The following is a 25085-nucleotide window of genomic DNA, read 5'->3' on the forward strand; positions in this document are numbered from 1 at the left end:
CTGACCGAGTAGTATCTAGTACAGTAACATCTCCCACATCCAGTATAATACTTCTTAAAAGACAAGTCAAGGCCATCCTTGTGTGGAAGGCTGAGAAATTGTCAGACTAGACCAGGGCTGAAAAAGAAACATGGTAAGTGAATGCCGAAGATAAACCAACTTTTGTGTTGTAGGAGAGGGTCATCTTTTTACTGAAAGGGAAGAATGTTAAAAGTATCAAACTGCAAAGAGCGAGGTTTTGCATGTTCTCTCTCTCTCTCTCTGTTTTTGGCCGCCCCGCATGGCTTGTGGGATCTTAGTTCCCCAACCAGAGATTGAACCCAGGCCCTCAGCGGCAGTGAAAGCATGGAGTCCTAACCACTGGACCGCCAGCGAATTCCCTGCATGTTCTCTGCCCCTTTTGGAGCCCTTAGCCCTTTAGGTGTCTCTTTGGATTCTGATCTCTCAGTTGAGCTCCAGTCCTGTAACTCTTTCTATGAACTGTTCAGTGGCTCTCCCACAGTTATATTAAACAGATCTGTGCTCCTAAGTAAATTTATTATCTCTGTACCAGCTTCCTTATTTTGCTAACACTTTAATCCCAGCCATTTTGTAGTCCCAAGTGACAGGCCACCCAAATACTCCCTATCTTTTGGTAGAATACATAAGGTCGTAATCTGTTCTCCTGGTGTAATTTTCACACTGTAATTGCAAGAATACCAGGTACTGGGAGTGCTTCAGGTATACTTGGAGGATGGAGGCTAGTTACAGGGGCTCAGAACTCCTCAACCAAGTAGTTCTTTTTTTAAAAAAAAATAATTAATTAATTTTTGGTTCTGTTGGGTCTTCATTGCTGCGCGCAGGCTTTCTCTAGTTGCGGCGAGTGGGGGCTGCTCTTCGTTGCGGTGCGCGGCCTTCTCACTGCTGTGGCTTCTCATTGCAGAGCACGGGTTCTAGGTGCGTGGGCTTCAGTAGTTCTGGCTCGCGGGCTCTAGAGCGCAGGCTCAGTAGTTGTGGCGCACGGGCTTAGTTGCTCCGCGGCATGTGGGATCTTCCCGGACCAGGGCTCGAACCCATGTCCCCTGCATTGGCAGGCGGATTCTTAACCACTGAGCCACCAGGGAAGCCCCATAGTTCTACTTTGATTGATACTTTGATGGAGAGGTTCTTGTGCTATATCTTAAAAGAGTTTGCAAACCACTGGTATAGAAGAACAGGTTCATTCTTTGGATCTTTATTCTGAGGGAAGACAGTAGAGTTCCCAAACTTTTTTTTTTCCCTTCCAGAAATAATTATTTTGCCTTGAAAGTTAGTAAGTACCTCCAGATCAGGTGCGATTGATTCTATCTTGGTGATAATACCAGGTTTTGCACCAAGTGAAGTGTCACAGCATGTCACACGCTGGCTGTGGGTAATTGTTTTGAAATAAACTGCCAAATAGCGTTCTGGTTAAGGTGTCTTTTTGATAAATAGTTTTCAAATTTCCTGTGCACATGTTTCCTTTTAAGTTGTTTTCTAATGTTAATTCTTACCTCCGTAATGACATATAGCATGAGTATTTTTATCCTTATGCTTAATTTAAGTTAGAGATGAGCATATTGGTATTCTTTGGTTTGTGAAGTGGGTAAACTTTACTGAATTTTTTAAAAACTGTAGGAAAATAGATATTTTGTTATAAAATGTACATTATTTCTCCCCCTCAGCTGATGTAAGCAATGGCACAGTAAAGAAAGAGTCTTCTAATAAAGAAGTAGCAAGAATATGGATAAATGACATGAAAATGAGGAGTTTTTCCCCGACCATGGTGAGTTTCAAAAGCTATATCTGTATTTTTGTGTGGTATGAAAGTACACTTGGCTAAGTGTAGCCCTCAGAAAACTCTTTTTGGGGTGAAGGGGAGCTTCTCAGCTACATAAACTAATGAACAAGCATTAAACCTCACTGGAATAAATTAATATATGCTAAACAAGGTGAATATAAGATACAGATTTGATAGAGTATTATACAAAGTACTGACACTTTTCTATTGTGAATTTCATCTGGTAAGTAAAAAGGACAATGTGGAGTAACTAAAAGTATTTGATAATTATGTTCATTTTAGGATTGAGCCTTATTATATAGCTGGTTATGGGATGTCAGATCATATAATGGTTTAGTTGTGAGTAATTATACGTTAACATTATTTTTACATTTTGGAAATGCTATATGCTTCAGGTAAATTGATTCTTTGCGTGTATTTTATAATTACGCAGTGTATAACCCTGCCTCTGTGTGGTGGGTTTCTGGCTCCCCATTTTAATAAACATATAATTAATGCCACATGGTTTAAGTAGTAATATAAGGTACAGCAAGAGGTAAATAGTGATGCTCGCAGTAGGGCTTATGAGTTTGTAGGAAGATGAGACTCAGATGGCCTAGGAGGACTTCACTTTTTTTTTTTTAAATAAATTTATTTATTTGTTTGTTTTTATTTTTGGCTGTGTTGGGTTTTTGTTGCTGCGCATGGGTTTTCTCTAGTGCGGCGAGCGGGGGTTACTCTTCATTGTGGTGCGCAAGCTTCTCATTGTCGTGGCTTCTCTTGTTGCAGAGCACAGTCTCTAGAGTGCAGGCCCAGTTGTTGTGGCGCACGGGCTCAGTTGCTCCGCGGCATGTGGGATCTTTCCAGGCTAGGGATCGAACCCGTGTCCCCTGCATTGGCAGGCGGATTCTTAACCACTGCGCCACCAGGGAAATCCAGGACTTCATTTTATGGAGGCAATGTCATGGAGTTTGGGTGTCGAGTCTGGAGAGACTTTGAGAGGGCATTTTAGGAAGGGAGCTACAGCATTAATAGGCACAGAGGAGGTGGTAGCTATATGCTTAGGATACTTGGCTTGCAGGAAGAAATTGGAATGGTTGACTGGGGGCTCTGTGGAGGGTCCTGAATTGAATTTGATGGACTTGGGACTTGGAGCAGCACCAGTGAGGCCCCTAGAAGCAGAGGGACCTGTTAGTGACTCAGGATGTGTTGGGAAGAAGAGACAGGTTAGGAGGTTGGTTAAGTAGTCCAGAAGGGAAGTGATAAGGAACTAAACGTCAGGGATTGCAAAGGTGATTGGAAAGGATGAGGGGAAAGGAAAAAAGAAAGTAAGAGGGGACTGCACATAATGATACCAGAGGATTGGTAAGACTGGGAATGAAATACAGAATTGGAGAGACAGCAAAGCAACCTGTGCCTGAGGTTTTGAATGGGGACCAGGAGAGCAAGTGTTGGCAGTATCAGTTTACTTAACAGTTGAGTGCCAGCAGCTTACTTGGAAGTTGATTTTTGGAAAATAAGAATGCATTTTTCTTTAAGATTATTTAGTGCTCAAGTTCCCAGTCCAGCCCATGTTGCCCATAACATGCCAAAAGTTCTATATTGTCCTAGCAGTTAAGAGACATCTAACAGATTGCAAACTGGTAGCCTGTGGATGAAAACCAATTGACAGGTGTTTTGTTTGGCATCCACATTATTTTGAAAATTTTTGAATGTGTTGCAAACATAAAATGCTGATTTCCAGGTTCTCTTGAAAAATAGGAGTACCTGATAATCCTGGGCCCACATTCCTCACTTCGTGTTAACATGCTTAGAGTTGAGTAGTGAACATCTACTTTGTATGTTGGTCACACATTCCCCGTGTACCACAGTCTCCCTCCCCTTCATTTATCTCCTTGACCCTAAGCTTGGTGTCAGTTGCCATTTTACATCCAGCTGGCTTAGACATATTACTTGTCTGGTCCTTGGATTTTGTGACCGTATTGTGTTACCACCTAATCCTCCAATTATATACCTGCAGTATATATTTTTTAAAGGTAGGGAAAGACAAGGTAGAGGGAGAAAGGCGGCTGGTCATTTAGCACAGTGCGCATTCCTATTTTACAGATGAGGAAAAGGTGCAAAGGGGGATGGGCAGGACTCAGAATGTAAGTAATTTGCCCAAGGCTACACAGATAACAGCAGAAGTGGGGTCTGGGTCTGTTTCTTTGGCCAGCCCCATTTCATCTCTTATTTCTGAAACTGGGTTTTATTTTGGCATACTTTCTGAGAACATTCAGGGTTTCTTTGGATTTTTTTTCTAAGGACTCCATGAGTTGATGGCTGGATGTTTATCTCACATCTCCCTTTTCTTTCCCACGTTTATTGAGCATCTATGTGCCATCATATGCTGCTCTAGACTAAATAAAAATAAATAAGTAAAATAAAAATAAAATAAAAGAGGAGCCTGACCTTGCATTTTATTTATTTATTTGTTTGTTTTTAAGATAAACTTGTTTTATTTATTTTATTTTTGGCTGCGTTGGGTCTTCGTTGCTGCGCGCGGGCTTTCTCTAGTTGCAGTGAGCGGGGGCTACTCTTTGTTGCGGTGCACAGGCTTCTCACTGCGGTGGCTTCTCTTGTTGCAGAGCACGGGCTCTAGGCGCGCAGGCTTCAGTAGTTGTGGCACGTGGGCTCAGTAGTTGTGGCTCGCAGACTCTAGAGCGCAGGCTCAGTAGTTGTGGCGCACGGGCTTAGTTGCTCCGCGGCATGTGGGATCTTCCTGGACCAGGGCCCGAACCCGTGTCCCCTGCATTGGCAGGCGGATTCTTAACCACTGCGTCACTAGGGAAGCCCTGATGTTACATTTTAATGCCATGTGTCCTTGGCATTACCTGTAGGTCCTGACTAGGTTTTCTCTTTGTCCTTCTCCTCCCTTCCTTGGTATACTGGGTCCCACAGCTTCTTCCCTACATTCTTCCTTGATCAAGTCCACATTAATAAAGAGCTTCCCTTTATGGTTTACTGATAGTGAAAAGCAGCTTTTTCAGGCGCTTCTTAGTCCCCTATTCCTCCCTGCCTCTACCTCTTTAAGATTCTGTAGAGAAACACAAGGTAACATGACTATATTGACCATTCACTCACTTTGCCTGGGGCAGTCTGGGTTTACTGCTGTTTTCCTGGTGTAAGTTACTAATAACTCCTCATTTTATTCTCAGATGTGCTGACGTTTGGAGAGTAGGTGATATAGGATTCTGTATGATTGTTGTTGTGTCTGTGGAGACACAGATGTCTGAAGTAAATTCTCTGTCTTTTAGAAGAACCTTTAAACTCCAGAGTTTTCTAGGGTTTTGGTTTTAGGATCTAAGGGAAAGAAACAGATGAAGGTAACTGAGAAGAGGGTGGGATGTGAGACTTAAAGAGAGTTCCTGTCCATGAGAATGTAGGATGTGCTGCTGGGGCTCATCCACCTTTTCTCTCCAGACCCCTTGTTCTTTCTATTCCTGGAACTGCAATGAAGATTGAGGACTGGAGGTTAGACTTCTGGGCATCAGGGAGGCTGGCAGGTAATATTGAAGGGGAAGGTAGTTTGAGAAGGTGGTGGAGCCCTGTGGTGACCCAGTTGTGTGTTTGCGATGAGAGCAGGTCATGGATTATCTCTGCTTATCTTTGGAGGAGCAGGGAAACCATAGACTCTGACTCAGATATTAGGGAATATAGAAGTGGTATGTCCTGTTTCCAAGATTGAAGATAGTGGGTATTCCTACAGAAGAGTTTTTCTGTGTGTTGGCTGGGCCTCCAGTTTCTGGACTTAGTTGATTTTGCTCTCTCTGTTACAGAAGGTCCCTGTTGTGAAAGAGGAAGATGAACCAGAGGAAGAAGATGAAGAAGAAATGGGTCATGCGGAAACCTATGCAGAGTATATGCCAATAAAACGTATGTCTTTGGGATTTGTCAAAATAATGAAAGACTTCTGGGTTCCTTTTGAACTTAAAAAACTGCCACACACATTATTATGCATTAAGATCTATCCATGTTGGGTACCTCAGAATTTGATAAGTGTGAGCTTTGTAGTGTGTTTTGTTTTTTTTTTTTGCGGTATGCGGGCCTCTCACTGTTGTGGCCTCTCCCGTTGCGGAGCACAGGCTCTGGACGCGCAGGCTCAGCGGCCATGGCTCACGGGCCCAGCTGCTCCGCGGCATGTGGGATCTTCCCGGACCGGGGCACGAACCCGTGTCCCCTGCATCCGCAGGTGGACTCTCAACCACTGCACCACCAGGGAAGCCCTGTAGTATGTTTTAAACTAGAATATGTTTTAAAATAGCTACATGAAAATTCTGTGAGTTCTTAAATTTTCCTACAGAAATTTAGAGCTTTGCTTTGGAATGAAGTCTTTTAAAACCAGGAGTGAAAAGGCTTTTTCCTTTCAAGTTAATTTTGCTCATATCAGCAGTGATTATAAAATCATAGTAAATTACAGAAATGTAAACACGTATCTTAGCTTTATAGTTTACACAGCTTATCTAAAGCAAATTATAAAAACATGGGAATCTTAAAAATAAAATCTGCTATTCGAATTCAGTGGTTTAAATTAACACCATTGCTTCCTTTTTTCCCATAATGACCATGATTCATTATTTTAGTGGCCACTGTATTAAGTTGAAAATGAATAATTTTTAGTTTTTGTGTAAAATTTTTCACTTTTTCATTTTATGGGGGTAATAAGATGGAAAAAAATCTATGGCTAGAATTTTTCTCTCCTATACTCTGGCTTTCTATAAAACGTCACCAATAAGACCACTTAAACTGAAAATCTCTATTTACCAACTATGTATGGATTCCAAGGTCCCATACTTTCCTGGTTATTTAAAATGATGTCTTTAATCTAGGATTATGTTCTGTTACTACTGGAGAACCTGGTGGTATGAACTGCGGTGGTATTTTTCTAGATCTTTTTAATCAGCAAGTCTCTATTTAAACCATAGGTAGTTGATAAATAGGTAATTTTAGTCAAATTTAAACAGTACTTTACCATCAGTCAGTGACTTTATATAGGATCCCAGGGCGTATAGTTACTTCTTATTATATTTTCTCTGTCAGGAGAAATATTGCAATATCTTATGATAAGACTGGGAAGTGTTATTACTTAGAATAATTAAAATGAAATACTTTTAAATTTTTATTTAGTAAAAATTGGCCTGCGTCACCCAGATGCTGTAGTTGAAACTAGTTCTTTATCCAGTGTTACTCCTCCTGATGTTTGGTACAAAACATCTATTTCTGAAGAAACCATTGATAATGGCTGGTTATCAGCATTACAGCTTGAGGCAATTACATATGCAGCCCAGGTAAGCTGTGTAATTTATAACTACATACAGTTTTTATCTTTAATTTTAGTTCACAATGTATAGTTGTTTTAATTCAAAGTTAAGTTTTCCTTGCATGAAAATCTTGTGAATGTGATTTTTATAGAAGTTTTATGTGTTAGAAAATTAAAGGGGTAGTGTGGATGTGGGGAATGTGTTTCTAGTGCAAATGATAAATTGTCATAACCTTTTTGGAATTCACTGGGAACATGTATTAAAATTAAAAATACCTGTATCCTTTTACCTAACAATTCCATGCGAGTCTGTTTCATAGAACTATTAGATAAGAACATATATATATAAGGCTATTTGTTGCAGCTTTTTTTCCCCCCAGTGGCTAAAAGCTAGAAAAGATTTGAAAGCTCACACCCTTGGGGAGTGATTGAATAACCTTTGGTATTACCATATGGGTGTTTTACCAGCTTTTATACTATGTCAATTGTCTTGAAAGGATTTCTGAAATATTCCATTTTTGTAAAATAAATAGGCAACCATCCCCCATATTTATGTTTTATAAAAAAGTTTGTATTTGGTTGTACAGTCCTTGAAAAGTTATGGAAGAATACTCACCAATTTTTTAACTTTAATTACCTGCTACATACGAGGGTAGCAAGAAAAAAATTCACAGACCTCAGAGATAGGGCAGGTTTGGTTCTAGACTACCACAGTAAAGCAAATGTCACAATAAAATGAGTCGCATGAAGTTTTTGGTTTCCCAGTGCATGCAAAACTTAGTGTTTACACTATAATGTAGTCTGTTAAGTGTGCAATAGCATTATGTCCAGAAAAACAATGTACATACCTTAATTTAAAAATACTTTAATGCTAAAAAATGCTAACCATCACCTGAGGCTTCGGCAAGATGGGGGGAGGTCTCGCCTTGGCGTTGATGGCTGCTAAAGATCAGAGTGGTGGTTACTGAAGGCTGGAGGGGCTGTGGCAGTTTCTTAAAATAAGACAACAGTGAAGTTTGCCGCATTGATTCACTCTTCCTTGCACTAATGATTTCACTGTAGCATGCAGTGCTGTTTGATGGCATTTTACCCACAGAACTTCTTTCAGAATTGGAGTCAGTCCTCTCAAACTCTGCCACTGCTTTATCAACTAAGTTTATGTAATCTAAATCCTTTGTTGTCATTTCAACAATCTTCACAGCATCTTCATTAGGAGGAGATTCCATCTCAAGAATCTGCTTCCTCCACTGAAGTCTTGAACCCCTCCAAGTCATCCATGAGGGTTAACTCCTGTTAATGTTGGTATTTTGACCTCTTCCCATGAATCATGAATGTTCTTAGTGGCATCTAGAAGGGTGATTCCTTTTCTGGAAGGTTTTCAGTTGATTTTGTCCAGATGCATCAGAGAAATCAACTATCTATGGCAGTTACAGCCTTACAAAATGTGTTTCTTAAAGAGTAAGATTTGAAAGCCGAAATTACTCTTAACTCCATGGGCTGCAGAAAGGCTGTTTTACAAAGCAAGCATGAAAGTGACATTGATCTCATTGTACATCTCCATTAGAGCTCTTGGGTGCATTGTCAATGAGCAGTATTACTTTGAAAGGAATCTTTCATTCTGAGCAGTAGGTCTCAACAGTGGGTTTCAGATATTCAGTAAATCATGTTGTAAACAGATGTGCTGCCTTGTTCCATTTGTAGAGCACAGGCAGCGTAGATTGAGCATAATTCTTAAGGGCCCTAGGATTTTTGGAATGGGAAATGAGCATTGGCTTCAACTTCAGGCCACCAGCTGCATTAGCCCCTAAGTCAGCCTGTCCTCTGAAGCTTTGAAGCCAGACATTGACTTCTTCTCTCTAGTTATGAAAGTCCTAGATAGCATCTTCTTCCAAAAGAAGGCTGTTTCATCTACATTGAAAATCTGTTGTTTAATGTAGCCACGTTTATCGATTATCTTAGCTAGACCTTCTGGATAACTTGGTGAAGCTTCTGCATCAGCACTTGCTCTTTCACCTTGCAATTATGTTTCAGAGATGACTCCTTAAACCTCATGAACCAACCTCTGTGAGCTTCAGAATTCTTCTGCAGCTTCCTCACCTCTCTCAGCCTTCGTAGAATTAAAGTTAGGGCCTTGCTCTGGATTAGGCTTTGGCTTAAGGGAATATTATGGCTTGTTTGATCTTCTTTCGAGACCACTAAAAGTTTCTTCATGTCAGCAATAAGGCTGTTTCGCTTTCTTATTGTTTGTTCACTGAAGTAGCACTTTTAATTTCCTTTAAGAACTTTTTTTTTCATTCACAATTTGGCTGTTTGGAGCAAGAGACCTGGTATTCAGCCTGTCTAGGCTTTCAACATGTCTTCCTTATGTTGTAATCATTTCTAGCTGTTGATTTAAAGTGAGAGACATGCAGCTCTTCCTTTCACTTGAATGCTTAAAGAAGCCATTGTAGAGTTATTAATTGGTCTAATTTCAATACTGTTGTGTCTCAGGGACTGGGGAGGCTGAAGGAGAGAGAGAGATGGGGGAAATGGCCAGTCGGTGGAGCAGTCACAATACACACAACATTTATTAAGTTCACCATCTTATATGGGCGGGGTTCATGGCAGCCCAAAACAATTAAAATAGTAACATCGAAGATCACTGATCACAATAACAAATATAATAATAATGAAAAAGTTTGAAATAGTATGAGAATTACCAAAAAGTGACTCAGAGACACGAAAGAGCAACTGCTGTTGGAAAAATGGCACCAATAAAATTGCATGATGCAGGGTTGCCACAAACCTTCAATATGTAAAAAATGCAGTATCCCCTGAAGTGCAGTAACAGTGAAACACAATAAAATGAGGTATGCCTGTATAGTTACGTAAAGAAAGTATCCACACTAAGCCAACTACATGCCATTTCTATAAAAACAGAGAATGTTAATATATGACTAAAACAAGGTATGAAAGACTGATTGCCAAAATATCTAAAGGAATAGATAATTACCAGCGTTTTCTTTTTCAGCAACATGAAACATTCCTACCAAATGGAGATCGTGCTGGATTCTTAATAGGTGATGGTGCTGGTGTAGGAAAAGGAAGGACAATAGCAGGAATCATCTATGAAAATTATTTGTTGAGTAGAAAAAGGGCTTTGTGGTAAGTGCTAAAGACTGGCTGTGGAAGCTTTTGTTTGTGAATAATCCAGCATATGGGGATGGGTCTTCGTGAGTAGGTATATTTTTTTGAAGTGTCAAGGCCTGGGTTTATTTATTCCTGAATATTGCTAGAATGATGGGATTTGTATTGAATTTGTGTGTTTTTCTTTTCCCTTTTTTTTGTGGCAGGTTCAGTGTTTCAAATGATTTAAAGTATGATGCCGAAAGAGATCTGAGGGATATTGGAGCAAAAAACATTTTGGTCCATTCATTAAATAAGGTATGAAAGTTTTCTATTCAGTTGGTCATTCAATAAATATTGACTTACCTGTGAGATGGGAATAATAATAGTTTCTACTTCGTAGGGTTGTTAAGAGGATTAAATGAGTTATTTCACAGAAAGCATAGTGAGTGCTAGGCACTATTGTTGGTTTTCGGATTACTAAGTGTTAAATAATATGCTAGGTAGGGTTATGTAGTGGCAAACAAAATAGGCATTGTCTGTTTTTATGGAGTTTATTCTCTTACTCTTCAGGGTTTTTCGTTTGTTTTTGTCTGTTTCTGAAGTTACTGTATATGGGTGAAACTCATATACTTATGAGTATAAGGGTGTAGTGTGATAAAGCTATATGGACAGGTAGTGTGCCCATTGCATCATATAGAGAGAATTGTGATTTGGACACTGGTTTAGATATTTGTACATTCAGTGGACTTGTATACCCGTACCTGTGTTCATGTTAAAACAGTTCTGTCAAATGGAAGAAAATGTGTTTCATTATCTAGAAAGCACAGTTCAATGTTCATTTAGCAAATCTTTATTGACCTCCTATATGCAGCAATTCCTGGAGTCACATGGGTAGAATAGACAGACCTAGTTCCTGCAGGTGCTTCCTTGCTAGCCCTTTGAAAAGAAGTAAATGTAAATCTACTTTCCATGCGAGTCCTAAGTTGCTTCAGTGTTGAGTCCTGAGTTGCTTCGGTGTTGTTGCCCTGCCCATCAGTGGCTTTTTTTGGGTGAGGGTTACTGAGTGGTTTGTTGGGTTAAGTACTGTGTCTTGAATGACTACTAGCAGTTCAAAACTAAAACATGTAAGGGGCATCTAGAAATATTTTTGATTTCTAAATCAGCATAATTGAGGAAGACCACAGTAACTATTAATCATAATTCTTATATATCCCTCAGATCTTAATTACAGTGCTTTGCATGTAGTAAATGCACAATAAATATTTGTAGAATGAATATTGTGACCTTTTCTTGGGGAGTTTGGTTTGTAATCTTTTTTTTTTTTTTTTTTTTATTGCGGTACGCGGGCCTCTCACTGTTGTGGCCTCTCCCGCTGCGGAGCACAGGCTCCGGACGCGCAGGCTCAGCGGCCATGGCTCATGGGCCCAGCCGCTCCGCGGCATGTGGGATCTTCCTGGACCGGGGCACGAACCCGTGTCCCCTGCATCGGCAGGCAGACTCTCAACCACTGCGCCACCAGGGAAGCCCTGTAATCTTTTATTGATGATAGACTTTTTTGAGACTTTGATGAAAACTGGATCCTTGTACATTAAAGTTATACACACACACACACAAACACACATGAGAGGGTTCATGTGTGTGTGTATGTATGTGTACACATGTGTATGAGAAATTTTGTGTATGATCTTAAGAGGTCCTTTGACTTTCCTGAAGCCCATCATGGTACCACCAGTTTCCTGCTGTAGAAATCTGGGTGGGATAAATATTTTAGAGACAAAAGTGTATTTATTAAGTTCTTCTCTTTTCTTTTTTAGTTTAAATATGGAAAAATTTCTTCCAAACATAATGGGAGTGTGAAGAAGGGTGTGATTTTTGCTACCTATTCTTCCCTCATTGGTGAAAGTCAGTCTGGTGGTAAATACAAAACGAGGTTAAAACAACTCCTACATTGGTGCGGTGATGACTTCGATGGAGTGGTATCCTTTGCAACAAGTTTTACAATTTTTAATGACACAAAATATAACACACAGGAATTCTGAGGTTAAATAAAAAGACTGCTGGGATGAGAGCTTTAATGATTACATAGAGTCCAAGGGAGTCAGAAAATTGATTCTGTTTTGTAGCTGTCATATAGGAGGCCAGTATTTAAGTTCCTGCTTTAGGAAAATGTTAATAGGTATGGGACATGCTGAATACTATATTCCCTTCTTAACTTAGTGATTTCCAAACTTATTTGCTCATAGCATACCTTTTACTATCCTGCATGAGGATCACCAGTTTTTGAAGTACTGATTAAGTTGGTTATCATTGTGCTTCTATTTAACAAAATTTGCTCAAATTATCTGTGTGGTGGACATTTTTAACCATAGTGGATCCTTTCGTTCATTCTAATTAAGAATTAAATATCCAGTTAAGGAGTGACAGGGCCGCAAGGTGGCAGCCACCACGGGCTCGGACAGTTTATGAAAACTGAATATACAGCCTTAAGATAGAATGTGGACCTAAATACCCAGAAGCAACCCCCTTTGTAAGATTTGTAAGAAAAATTAATATGAATGGAGTTAATAGTTCTAATGGAGTGGTGGACCCAAGAGCCATATCAATGCTAGCAAAATGGCAGAATTCATATAGCTTCAAAGTTGTCCTGCAAGAGCTTCGGTGCCTAATGATGTCCAAACAAAATATGAAACTCCCTTAGCCGCCTGAAGGACAGTGTTACAGTAGTTAATCAAAAAGAAAAACCACAGGCCCTCCGCTACCCACCCCCCATTCGATTCAAGCAGTCTTCATTTTCTGCAGTAGTAAATTTTCTAGATGCCAAAAAAAAGTTAAATATCCAGTTAAGGTTAATGCCAAATTCAGTGAATGCCTCTGTGGCTGGGGGAAGAGGGCTATGGAGATCAAGGAGAGGCACATAGAGGGCTTCATTGATATTTGTGATCTTACAGAAAAAGAAAACCATCTGAAGCAAATATGGCAAAATGTTAAGGTTTGACAAAACCAGATGATAGGTATAGGTATGTGGATATTAGTAAAAAAAAAAAAAAGTTAATGCTCAGGGGCTTGTTATCAACAGCATCCCTCCCCCTGATAATCTTGATTCTTTTTTTTACTCCAGCTACCATCCCAGAAATCTTGGATGTTTCCCAAGTCCTAAGTGAAATAAAAGTTAACTCTTCCTGAAAGATTGGAGACACTTGCTACTAATGTGACATGTTCCTTAATTTACTCCTTACAGATAGTGTTTGATGAATGTCATAAAGCAAAAAACTTATGTCCTGTTGGTTCTTCAAAGCCAACCAAGACAGGCTTAGCAGTTTTAGAACTTCAGAACAAATTGCCAAAAGCCAGAGTTGTTTATGCTAGTGCCACTGGTGAGTAGTTACATATTTAAAAGAGAGAGATACATATGTTATTTTTTCAGCTATAATATGTTTTGTCTGGGGGTTTTTCAGGTGCTTCTGAACCACGAAACATGGCCTATATGAACCGTCTTGGAATATGGGGTGAGGGAACTCCATTTAGAGAATTCAGTGATTTTATTCAGGCAGTAGAACGGAGGTAATGCAATTTACAGTATACACTATTTGTTCTCAGTAGCAATCTAAAAGAGGTGTTATTGCTAAAATCTCTTCCATGTATGTTAAAGCTCTACTATATTTAATGATAGTTACTGTGTGTTTTAATTTTATTCAGAGGTGTTGGTGCCATGGAAATAGTTGCTATGGATATGAAGCTTAGAGGAATGTACATTGCTCGACAGCTGAGCTTTACTGGAGTGACCTTCAAAATTGAGGAAGTTCTTCTTTCTCAGAGCTATGTTAAAATGTATAACAAAGCAGTCAAACTGGTGAGCATGTTTTTATTAACTCTTAGTACTTTTAATGTACCTGATAATGTATCTGTTAGCCAATTTTGTCCAGTCAGGAGTATATTTTGTCCAGTATACTCCTGTCAGCTCACAGGAGTATATTTCTGCTATAAAACAACAGATAAATCACTGGTTCCTTATTTTCCCAATTTTCTCTTTGTTAAAGTAATTTATAAAAAATAGCCATTTATTTTGGTTGTATAGTTTTAAAAATCACAATGTAACTGTTTCCTAGAATGACTGCATTAGTTAATAAGAATTTTGGGACAGCTCTATGTGAGCGTCCTAAAAAACATTTGTTTAGAGATTCCCAAGTTACTGAAAATGCTTCGTTGAGTTAATGTTAAATGGTGTCTTGCACTTTATTTTGATTGAATTAGTCATTTTAAAATCACACTCAAAAGATTGAAATATCTAAAATGTTGATTGTGCACCTTCAGTGGGTCATCGCCAGAGAGCGGTTTCAGCAAGCTGCAGATCTGATTGATGCTGAGCAACGAATGAAAAAATCCATGTGGGGTCAGTTCTGGTCTGCTCACCAGAGATTTTTCAAATACTTGTGCATAGCATCCAAAGTTAAGAGGGTTGTTCAACTAGCTCGAGAAGAAATCAAGAATGGAAAAGTAAGTTGGAGAATGCATTAACAGGTTCATCTTTGGTTATGTGTTTTAGTCTTTTGAGTGTTGAGGCTTTCTACTTAAAAAAGCCTTTTCTTTCTAAAGGGTACTTGTAAAAAATATTAACATAGTAAGACTTTAAAAAATGCATTTTTAAGATAATAAAAGCAATACGTGTTTATAAAGAATTTGGATAGCTCAGAAAAGTATAAACAAACATCACTATAATTTGGCTAACCATAGATGTAACAACTGATAACACATGGATATATATATTACATTAAGGTGTTTTCCTTTTTGGTAAATACATATTTAGTTAAAGCACAAAGAACTGGGGCAGGGGCTTCAGTAGTGTCCACTGTTGTAATACTGTTTCCTAGCTAAGTGTATTACGTGTAGCATGTCTCAAATATATGTAGAATAAATAAATTGGTACACACATACAGTAATGGGTAATTCTTGTTTGAAATCTTTTTTTAAACTAAATATTTAAAATATGTCTTAAGAAACCACATAGATATTTTTATTTATAATTAATAATATTCTTTTTTGCCTCCAGTGTGTTGTAATTGGTCTGCAGTCTACGGGAGAAGCTAGAACATTAGAAGCCTTGGAAGAGGGTGGAGGAGAATTGAATGATTTCGTTTCAACTGCCAAGTAATGTTTATGGTTTTGAGTTTTTACTTAGATTAGTTTAAATGTTGGCATTTCCTGGAGGCAAAATTTTTGCGTTTTAAAGTTTTTCTGATTTTAGTTTTTATGGTCCTGTGTATGCATAACAACATGTCTATTGGAAAACAATAACATAGAAATGCTGAAATGTTAAGTATTTTGACAATATTATGTCCAGTATTTGGACTAACTGAAGGGCTTGATTTTTGTTTGTTTTGTACATCTTGGAAATCTGACAGCTTGGTTTAAGATACTCAGTTTTGTTTTGGCTTTGTGTATTGGAAACTACCATTATCCAGAGGAGCAGTATAGTTTAGTTTGCCCCAGTTTAGTATGCTCTAATATAAACATTGCAGATAATCCTGAGATAGTCAAAAGAGATTTTTAAAATGTTTTTAGACACTGGTTTTCAGTTTGTTTGCCTAACAGACAGTTCTAACTCTGGTAGCAAAATTAACAAAATAACTTTTGCTGCCATGCTATCTTTTGCCTTAGGGGACACATTCAAGTGGCTCATTTTAAGATAGATATAACTTAAAACTACTTTTAAAAGCAAAACATGGCACCTGCTAATCTGTATCTTTCCTGTGCTTGCCTGCCTAGTATTGCCTCTGAAATGATAGGCACTAGTTACAGGGAGCTATTAAGCAGTTGAAGTGGCTAGTCCAAATTGAGATGGCCTTTAAGTATGAAATAGACACCAGGTTTCAAAGACTTAAAGAAATATAATGTAAAACATTTCATTGATTACATTTTAAAGTGATAAGTTAAATAAAATATTATTAAAGTTAGTTTCACAAGTTTTCTTTTACTTTTTAATGTAGCTACTAGAAAGTGTAAAATTTGTGCTTGGCTTGCACTGTATTTCAGTTGGACAGTCTTGGCCTAGAATATTAAAATTCATTTGAGCTGGATTATCAGTATTTTGTAAGATTGAATAAAATGTACTTTTCATTTTTTAAAAATTTATTTTATTTCATTTTTATTTATTTTTAAAATATTTTCTTGGCTGTGTGTGTCTTCATTGCTGCATGGGGGCCACTCCTCGCTGCAGCGCACGGGCCTCACATTGTGGCAGCCTCTCCCGCTGCAGAGCACGGGCTCCAGGCACGTGGGCTTCAGTAGTTGTGGCACATGGGCTCAGTAGTTGTGGCTGGCTTGAGGGCTCTAGAGCACAGGCTCAGCAGTTGTGGTGCATGGGCTCCATTGCTCCACAGCATGTGGGATCCTCCCGGACCAGGGCTCGAACCTGTGTCCCCTGCATTGGCAGGCGGATTCCCAACCACTGTGCCACCAGGGAAGCCCCAAATGTATTTTTTAGTACGACATAGATTTTATTATTTGTAACTCTTGCATGTACCTGAAAATGGAAAATATATGTGAAATAAATTGGTTAAAGGATTGTTAAAGTCCTTTACATTCAGAATCCAACTCTTTTGAATCACTTGTTGACTCGAGTCACTGATGTGCAGTTTTTCTTCATGGAGTCTTCCTCTGTGCAGCAGTTCTGAAAAAGAATCAGGAACCATTGGTGCTGAGTTCCTAAGCCAGCTTTACGGTTATGTGGAGCTAACCTACTTTTGATATCCAATTTGGAAATGCTGCTAATAAAGTATACTTATTTTAAACAAATACATTCAGTAAGACTTTATGTATAATAAACTATTTTGCATACTGAGCCACTAACTGTCACTTTTTCTCTCTTCGAACAGAGGAGTGTTGCAGTCACTCATTGAAAAACACTTCCCTGCTCCAGACAGGAAAAAACTTTATAGTTTGCTAGGAATCGATTTGACAGCTCCAAGTAACAACAGCTCACCAAGAGATAGTCCTTGTAAGGAAAATAAAATAAAGAAGCGGAAAGGTGGGCACTTTTCTTTAAATGGTGCTGGAAGTAGTATAAATTTGAGCATCTTGATGCAAGCTGTATTTTGGGAATGTACTGCCTTCCTTGAATTGGCTCATGTAGTTTTTTTTTGTTTTTTTTTTTAAGGAAGTGTCTTTCTTTCTTCCTCCCTCCCTCCCTCCCTCCCTCCCTCCCTCCCTCCCTCCCTCCCTCCCTTCCTCCCTTCCTTCCTTCCTTCCTTCCTTCCTCCCTCCCTGCCTCCTCCCTCCCTCCCTGCCTCCCTCCCTGCCTCCCTTCCTTCCTTTCTTTTTATGGCCGCACCACATGGCTTGCGGAATCTTAGTTCCCTGACCAGGGATTGAACCTTGGGCCATGGCCATGAAAGCACGGAGTCCTAACCACTGGACCACCAGGGAATTCTCTTGGCTCATGTAGTTTTTGAATGCACAAGCAATCCCATTTTAAATTGGGGCTTTAACGGTTTGACTGGTGCTGAGTAGGCACTGTATTGAGCACTGCGCACACATGATCTCATTCAACTTGAAAGGGATCCGTATGAAAGTAGGTTATATTTTTTCAGTTTTATAGACAAAGGAAGCTAAGGCACAGAAAGACTAAATGGTTAAGTGATATCCCCAGGTTGGCACAACTACTGGGTGATAAATGGGGAACCAAAATCCGGGCCTTTCTATTGTCAGTGCTGTGTGAGTGTGTGTGTGAGTGAGAGTGTGTGTTTATATAGTCTTCTTTAAAGAGACTTTTGTTAGTTTATTATTTAATTATTAGAAATACACTCATCTTTGTTTGTTAGACATTTTATAATAATACACACTTGGGTTTGTGTTTAGGTGGTTACTAAGTAAGCTCTTTGACTTTCAGAAGGTAACTTCTCAGGCTCTCTTTCTCTAAAATGGTGATAATAACTCATTATATTGTGAAGACTATCATACTGTGTGTTCTAAACACAGTGCCTGACACTTTAACCTTACCTTTCATCGGTTCTAAGAAATGCTTTTTTTTCCCTTACATTTTTAATATGCCTGAAAGTAGGTTGGCTATTATAATATAATTGACAGTATTTTTTAATTTTAGTGGCACACAAAGTAAAGCTTAGTCCTAGAGTCAGTAACAGAGTAGTCAGATAGATAGATGGTCATGTTTCCCTTTTTTGAATTATGTTCTCACCATCATTAATATGTGAACATTTTAATGTTCTCCTTAGTTTTGGTTGGTTTATTCCAGATATCTTTTATGAATATTCAGTAAGATAATTCAGATCAGCACCTTGTTTGACTTTTAAAAATGTAGTTTTATAGATTAGTTTTTTTAGTATTCCATAAAGTATTTGCATATTTTATAAATCTGTAATTATTAGGCCTCTTCTCTCAACCTGATACACAAATTGTGACAATGCCAGAGATTCTGTTTCACCTCTGTTGTCTTGAGATGTTTATTTTGAAACTTGTGCACTTGAAGGCTGTCTTGCATTTGTACTTATGTACCTGATTTCTTCTTAAGAATAATTGAATATAACCTGATTTCTTAGAGGAATCCAAAAGGCTAGCTCTTGTTTATGAATTTTTAATTGTTCTTATATACTTACACAAATGCTGTTTTTCTTCATTTCTCATTTGAGTTAACTAAGTGTATTAGCTCATGAACTAAATGTAACTTCCTGGATCTTTAGAATAGTGTGTTTGGGCTGACTCTCTTGTTTGGGGTTTGAGGATAGGTGAAGAAATAACTCGAGAATCCAAAAAAGCAAGAAAAATAGGTGGCCTTACTGGTAGCAGTTCTGATGATAGTGGAAGTGAATCTGATGCCTCCGATAATGAAGAAAGTGACTACGAGAGCTCTAAAAACATGAGTTCTGGAGATGACGATGATTTCAACCCATTTAGAGATGAGTCTAGTGAGGATGATGAAGATGGTAAGTTCATGAATCTATTAAATGTGAGCTAAAGGATAGTTATTTCTGTGTATTTATTTATTTATTTTTGGCTGCGTTGGGTCTTAGTTGCGACAGGCGGGATCTTTTGTCGCGGCGTGCGGGCTTCTCTCTAGTTGTGGCACGCAGGCTGCAGAGCACATGGGCTCTAGTTGCAGCACATGGGCTTAGTTGCCCTGTGGTATGTGGGATCTTAGTTCCCTGACCAGGGATCAAACCTGCATCCTCTGCAATTGGAAGGCAGATTCTTAATCGCTGGACCACCAGGGACGTCCCTATTTCTGTGTATTTGAAATGGGGTATTGTACTAAAATCTTTTTTTTCCTATAGAAATCATCACACAGATTCTAATCTTTGCTTGGTGGAAGCTCCAAGCTTGTCTGTCTTCTGGAGGTTCAGCATATTTATGTGAGATCATGACCTCAATTTTGTGCACTTAAGTTTAACCTCAAACCATGGAATTTACCTCATGGTGTATGGGTGTACTAGACCTCTGAAGTTGGTGGTGGTTTACAGGTTGTCGCTCAACAATACAAAAAAACTCAACGGTTGTTTCCTTTGGAAATTCTGTACTTGTGTTAACAAATGATTTGATACGTGTCTTTCCTTAATTTTCAGATCCCTGGTTAATCAGAAAGGACCACAAGAAAAACAAAGATAAAAAAAAAAAGAGAAGTATAGATCCAGATTCTATTCAAAGTGCCTTATTAGCATCAGGTCTTGGATCAAAACGACCTAGTTTTTCTTCTACACCAGTAATTTCACCTGCTCCTAACAGTGCACCAGGTATCCATGTGGAAGCTTGCTTTGTCTGTGAAATGTACTTTTAAAAAACACAAATATTTAAACTTTGTACTGATTTTTAACAAATGTACTTCATCTAGCTAACAGTAACACCAACAGCAACAATAGCCTTATAACAAGTCAGGATGCCGTGGAAAGGGCCCAGCAGATGAAGAAAGACCTACTTGATAAACTAGAAAAATTAGCTGAAGACCTCCCTCCTAATACCCTGGATGAACTTATTGATGAACTTGGTGGCCCTGAGAATGTTGCTGAGGTAAATATGACTTGATCAGGGCTGTGTCTCTTCTAGGTAATTTTTTGCCACTTTCAAACCCTTTAGAATAAGTGATATATTTGGTATCATCATATAATTATCTAATATTCTCTATTAGATCTTAGAACCCTTGTTCTACTCTAGCTGTCATCCTAGAGCAAGTAAATTCCTGCCCCTATTATCTTGAGTATCTGCCCCAAGACACGGATCTCTGTTATTGCACTGTCATGCAGGCTTTGTTATCATTGCCGCATGTCTGTTTTCTCCCCTGGAATTTGAACTTTTCAGAACCAGGCACTGTGTTGCAATGTTCTCTCTCCCCCAGTGCCTGGTGCAGGACAGGTTGCACAGTACATGCTGGTTTCATTATCCCTTTCACCTCCCACCAAGTTTCTATGATGGGAGCCCTGAGCTTCATGCACCATAGTCAGCTGCATTAATTGTAAGTGACGCTGTTTGGCTTTGCAGATGACTGGCCGCAAGGGGAGGGTTGTAAGCAATGATGATGGAAGTATATCTTATGAGTCAAGATCTGAACTTGATGTCCCTGTGGAAATACTAAATATCACGGAAAAACAAAGATTTATGGATGGAGATAAGGTATGTTTTTCTGGGATGCTTTTTGGCGAAAAGAATAATGCCCATACATTTGGATTAATCTTTAGGTTTTTTCTTTTAATATAAATCATGTCTTTTGAATGTTCTTACTCTGTTTTTTTTAAGTAATTACACATAATCACTGAACATTTTACATGTTTTCATTATTTTCTTATAAATCGAATGTGGTGTTTTGTGCATAGAATTAGATGTAGCTCTTGATAGCTTTGGAGGCCTTTGAAGTCTTTAATCAGAATATTAAATTGTGTTCTCTCAGGTCATCTTAGTGGCATTACACCTAATGCTACACCCTAGTGTCAGTGTAATCTTGAGTCTAGAAATATATTTAAGCACATGCCCCGATTACTGGGATCCTTTGATCTTGCTGTTTATTGTCTTGCTCTGCCATGTCCTATTGAGATGATTTACTCTGAATGGTCGTAGATTACACTTGCGTAACTGACCACTGCAGAGGTCGTGGTCACCTTCAGAGGCCCTTTCTGTATGCTCTTATTGTTAAGTAAACTTCATCAATTTTCAGATTCTCAGATCAGTTCTTCCTCCATCTAGTCGGAATTGCTATAAGCGTTTTGCTAAAAAATAGGTAGGAGCACCACTTCAACCTCCTTCCTTAATCTAAAGGGGGTAGAATAAAATCTTATCTCTTTATCCACATTTTGCTTTGTATTTCAAAATTTTTTTGCCTCTGCAACTAGAAAATAGATGGTAGTTATTACCATTATCAAAGTTGTCTTTTAAATGTATTTAAAAGCTCATGTTACATATTTTAAAGATTATAGGTAGAGGTGTTAGTTATTTTAAGTACTTGTTTCGTTAGTAATTTAGGCCCATTTGTGTTAGAAATTGTATTAGTTGGGATCAGATTTGGCTGTTAAGTGACAGAAAATCCAAAATCATATTCACTTAAAGTGGAAGTTCATTTCTCTCATGTACAAGTTTGAGTAGGTGGACCAGGACTGGTATGACCCCTTGAAGTCTAGGTCTCTTCTGTCTTGTTCCTTTAATATGCAGCCTTCCATTTCCTAGTTACCTCCATATTTCAGGTTCAGTCATTACACCTCTACATTTCAGCCAGCAGAGAGAAAAAAAGAGGAGGGGAAGGGCATATCGTTGATTAGGGACATTTCCTGGACGTTGTTCAGGTGACCTACTGGCTGGAGTGTGCCCACACTTAGCTGTAAGGGAGACTGGGAAATGTAATCTTGATTCTGGGTGTCCTTGTAACCATGTACAGCTAAAACTGAGAGTTAGGGAGTAAAGGAGAATACGTATTGGTGGATGTTTCCCCACCTCTCTTTGTGCAGAAGTGATCTTTTGTTCTTTTCTCCTTACATTTGATACAGAATATTGCTATCATCTCAGAAGCTGCCAGCTCAGGTATTTCTTTACAAGCAGATAGGAGAGCTAAAAATCAAAGGCGAAGAGTTCATATGACCCTGGAATTACCATGGAGTGCTGATAGAGCAATTCAGCAGTTTGGTAAGTTCCTACACTGAGTTTCACTTCATAGCCAGGAATTACTGGGGAAATATTTTAATGCTAGATATACTAAACTTGACATATATGTAGGTTTTGGAGATGTTTGTGTATTTCATATACCTTAAAATATAGAGGGCATCATGAATTTATTTCTTGGCTGTTTTAAAAGCTGTAAAAGACCTACGGTAGGGCTTTCTGGCATTATATTCAAGAATGGGGCTCCTCAGGAGTATCTTCATTGTAGATCTCCAAGGATGTTATCCATGTCAGAGCAACTGCCACTTGATGTCTTTTTCAACCCCCAGTAGCTTCATTGAGGGCACATTGCTCCTCCCTTCCCTTCCATCTTCATGTCCCTGTGACCTGGTGATTTAAAAACAACAACAATTTTGGGAGAATCCAGAGCAGCTGTGCATCCGCAACATTGTGGTCAACCAAACTGGGGTAGCACCAGTAATGTGTTTATCATTTAATAATTTTATGGAGTTTCTGCTCCCCTGTAAGTGGGAGTATTGTTCTGAATACAGATGTTGTTCAAGTTGGCGTTTTTGATTTTGTGCCTTTTGGGGAGTTAGGGTAATTGTTACATTCTTTAATTTTTCTTCTGGTTTAAAGATTTCTGGATAGCAGCTTACTGTTAAGTGCTGGGAATAGGTCTCAGAATACTAGTATCTTGAGAGCACAATCAGCTAATTTTTTTTATTATTTTTTTTTAATGTCATTACAGGGCGAACTCATAGATCAAACCAAGTTACTGCTCCAGAATACGTCTTTCTGATTTCTGAATTGGCAGGAGAACAAAGATTTGCATCTATTGTTGCTAAAAGACTTGAGAGTTTGGTAAGTTTTTGAGTTATATAGACGTGTGTAAAAGATGATGTATGTTAACCTGTCTTCTGTGCCTTGATTGGAGATTTTATGTTTGGATAGGGTGCGCTTACACATGGAGACAGAAGAGCAACAGAATCCAGAGATCTGAGTAGGTTCAACTTTGATAATAAGGTACATTTCAGCTTTCACTATCTGTGAAAAATGATTGCAGTGTATGGTGCCTGTAAGGAACAGAAAGGGAAAGTAGTTGCTGTTTAAAACTTAAAGCTGTCTCCTCTTATGGTTTTGCTGTAAAATCATGGCTAGTCCTGTAAGACACATGGCAGTTAGATCTTTGGTGATCAACTGTGCAATATAATCATCTTCTTTCTCATTCCTATTGGAAAGTAAGATTATAATAAATACTTGTGGATGAATGAAGTGTGAGTTCCCAGAAGTAAAGAAAGTTGTTTATTTATGGAATGCCTGCTGTGTACAAAGGTGTGAATGAGGCACTAGGCAGTGTAAAATATATATAAAAATAATTGAGTCCTGCTATTTTTGACTCTTTGGTACAATAATAGTTTTTATAGCACTCACTTGGTCATGTGATTGAAGAGTATCCAAATGCTGAAACTTGTTAAATTTATTTGGTTTTTATTGCAGTATGGAAGAAATGCTTTAGAAATTGTCATGAAATCCATTGTAAACCTAGATTCTCCTATGGTATCACCACCTCCAGACTATCCTGGAGAATTCTTTAAAGGTAACTTTAAAAAATAATCATAACAAAGGAAAATGAGTACTGACAAAACTCATTCTAACATGTGCTGTTGTTTTTAGTTTTCTTTGGACATAAAATGTATAAAATTTAGAAATTGATAGTTAACAGACACCTAAATTGATGTCTTATAATAAGCAGTAGATTTATTAAATTTCATTCAGGTGACGTGTTTTTACTGTTGATAGAGTTCGTTGCATGTTGTTTAATACTAGATTACTAGAGGAAAAATGGTTTTGTTGGATTAATTTGAACATGACTATGCCAAATAGCTTTTAAAATTTAAAGTACCTAGGTAAATAATCTGTGGGGGGCTAGTGAAGGTACGGATAAAACAAAACTGGCCGTGTATTAACTGTTGTTAAAACTGGGTGCTGGGTGCCTGTGGTCCATAGAATATTCTCTTTACATTTGTGTGTATTTAGAAATTTTTATATTTAAAAAAAAGTCCTAAGTAGTGCTATAGAAATTCTTAGATGTATCTTGCAAATCTGAAGAATAGATTTTACCCCATTAATATTAGTAGTCTGGGTGATTTCAGTTGTTCAGCAAACTGAAAATATTTTGGAAAATAAACAGATGTAAGGTATTTGAAACATTATCCTTATAGAGTTAGCATTTTTTACTAGGAAGTCCTTTCCAATTGAACCCATGTTTAGTGTTGGTAACAGTCCATATTGACATAGCTGGCAGGGGTGCTTATAATCACTGATGGCATTTAACAAAACAAAAAACCAATAAAGTCTTGGCCCTGTTCTTTTTCTCCCTTTCCTTTTCGTTCCCTCTTATTTTCTTTTTATTTGGTCATTGGAGGGATTGTCAAAAACAACTCCCCAATTTATTTCTAATTCTAAAAAATTACATGTTTTTTGTTCATTATAAGTGATGAAAACAATCTAAAAGTGAATAATGAGGAGCCCATACCCTCTCCTTAACTACCTGCTACCTACCAGTCTCACCTGCTGAGGTTAACAAATGTTGACAATCTGAACAGGGGCAGCCTTAACACACCTTTATCCGTTTGTCTAAACACAGAGCTTTTTTAAAAAAACACGTTAATATTACTTGCAACGTACTTTTCTCACTTGGTACATCACAGGCATCCCTTACAAATCAATAGCTATAGTACTAACACATATTTTAACAGTTGTGTAATATTCTACATCTAGCTTATGTAACAGTTTTTCCCTTGTTGATGT

The 25085-nt window shown here is 38.4% G+C and overlaps 1 protein-coding gene and 1 pseudogene across 5 annotated transcripts in view; both read left to right on the top strand.

Annotated features, from left to right (window-relative positions):
- Nucleotides 1-25085, top strand: part of SBNO1 (strawberry notch homolog 1) — a 58298-nt gene that overhangs the window by 13653 nt on the left and 19560 nt on the right. For 4 of the 5 annotated variants that reach the window (XM_022597773.2, XM_022597774.2, XM_022597777.2 and 1 more), the window contains 20 exons: nt 1683-1783; nt 5596-5692; nt 6944-7104; nt 10087-10220; nt 10409-10499; nt 11999-12160; nt 13423-13558; nt 13640-13745; nt 13881-14034; nt 14496-14678; nt 15232-15329; nt 17057-17208; nt 18923-19120; nt 19757-19924; nt 20023-20198; nt 20667-20798; nt 22160-22295; nt 23023-23135; nt 23226-23297; nt 23772-23871. In XM_022597773.2, the coding sequence (XP_022453481.1) occupies nt 1683-1783; nt 5596-5692; nt 6944-7104; nt 10087-10220; nt 10409-10499; nt 11999-12160; nt 13423-13558; nt 13640-13745; nt 13881-14034; nt 14496-14678; nt 15232-15329; nt 17057-17208; nt 18923-19120; nt 19757-19924; nt 20023-20198; nt 20667-20798; nt 22160-22295; nt 23023-23135; nt 23226-23297; nt 23772-23871 (2670 nt within the window). The remainder of the gene's footprint in view (nt 1-1682; nt 1784-5595; nt 5693-6943; nt 7105-10086; nt 10221-10408; nt 10500-11998; nt 12161-13422; nt 13559-13639; nt 13746-13880; nt 14035-14495; nt 14679-15231; nt 15330-17056; nt 17209-18922; nt 19121-19756; nt 19925-20022; nt 20199-20666; nt 20799-22159; nt 22296-23022; nt 23136-23225; nt 23298-23771; nt 23872-25085) is intronic. The other variant, XM_022597775.2, reaches the window with a different exon arrangement.
- On the top strand, nt 12351-13416 carry LOC111186845 (ubiquitin-conjugating enzyme E2 variant 1 pseudogene; annotated as a pseudogene).

The sequence above is a fragment of the Delphinapterus leucas genome, chromosome 14, assembly GCF_059928025.1.
Source record: "Delphinapterus leucas isolate spDelLeu-1000000601 "Yukka" chromosome 14, BTC_Dleu_Yukka2, whole genome shotgun sequence".
In the NCBI taxonomy this organism is placed as follows: Eukaryota; Metazoa; Chordata; class Mammalia; order Artiodactyla; family Monodontidae; genus Delphinapterus; species Delphinapterus leucas.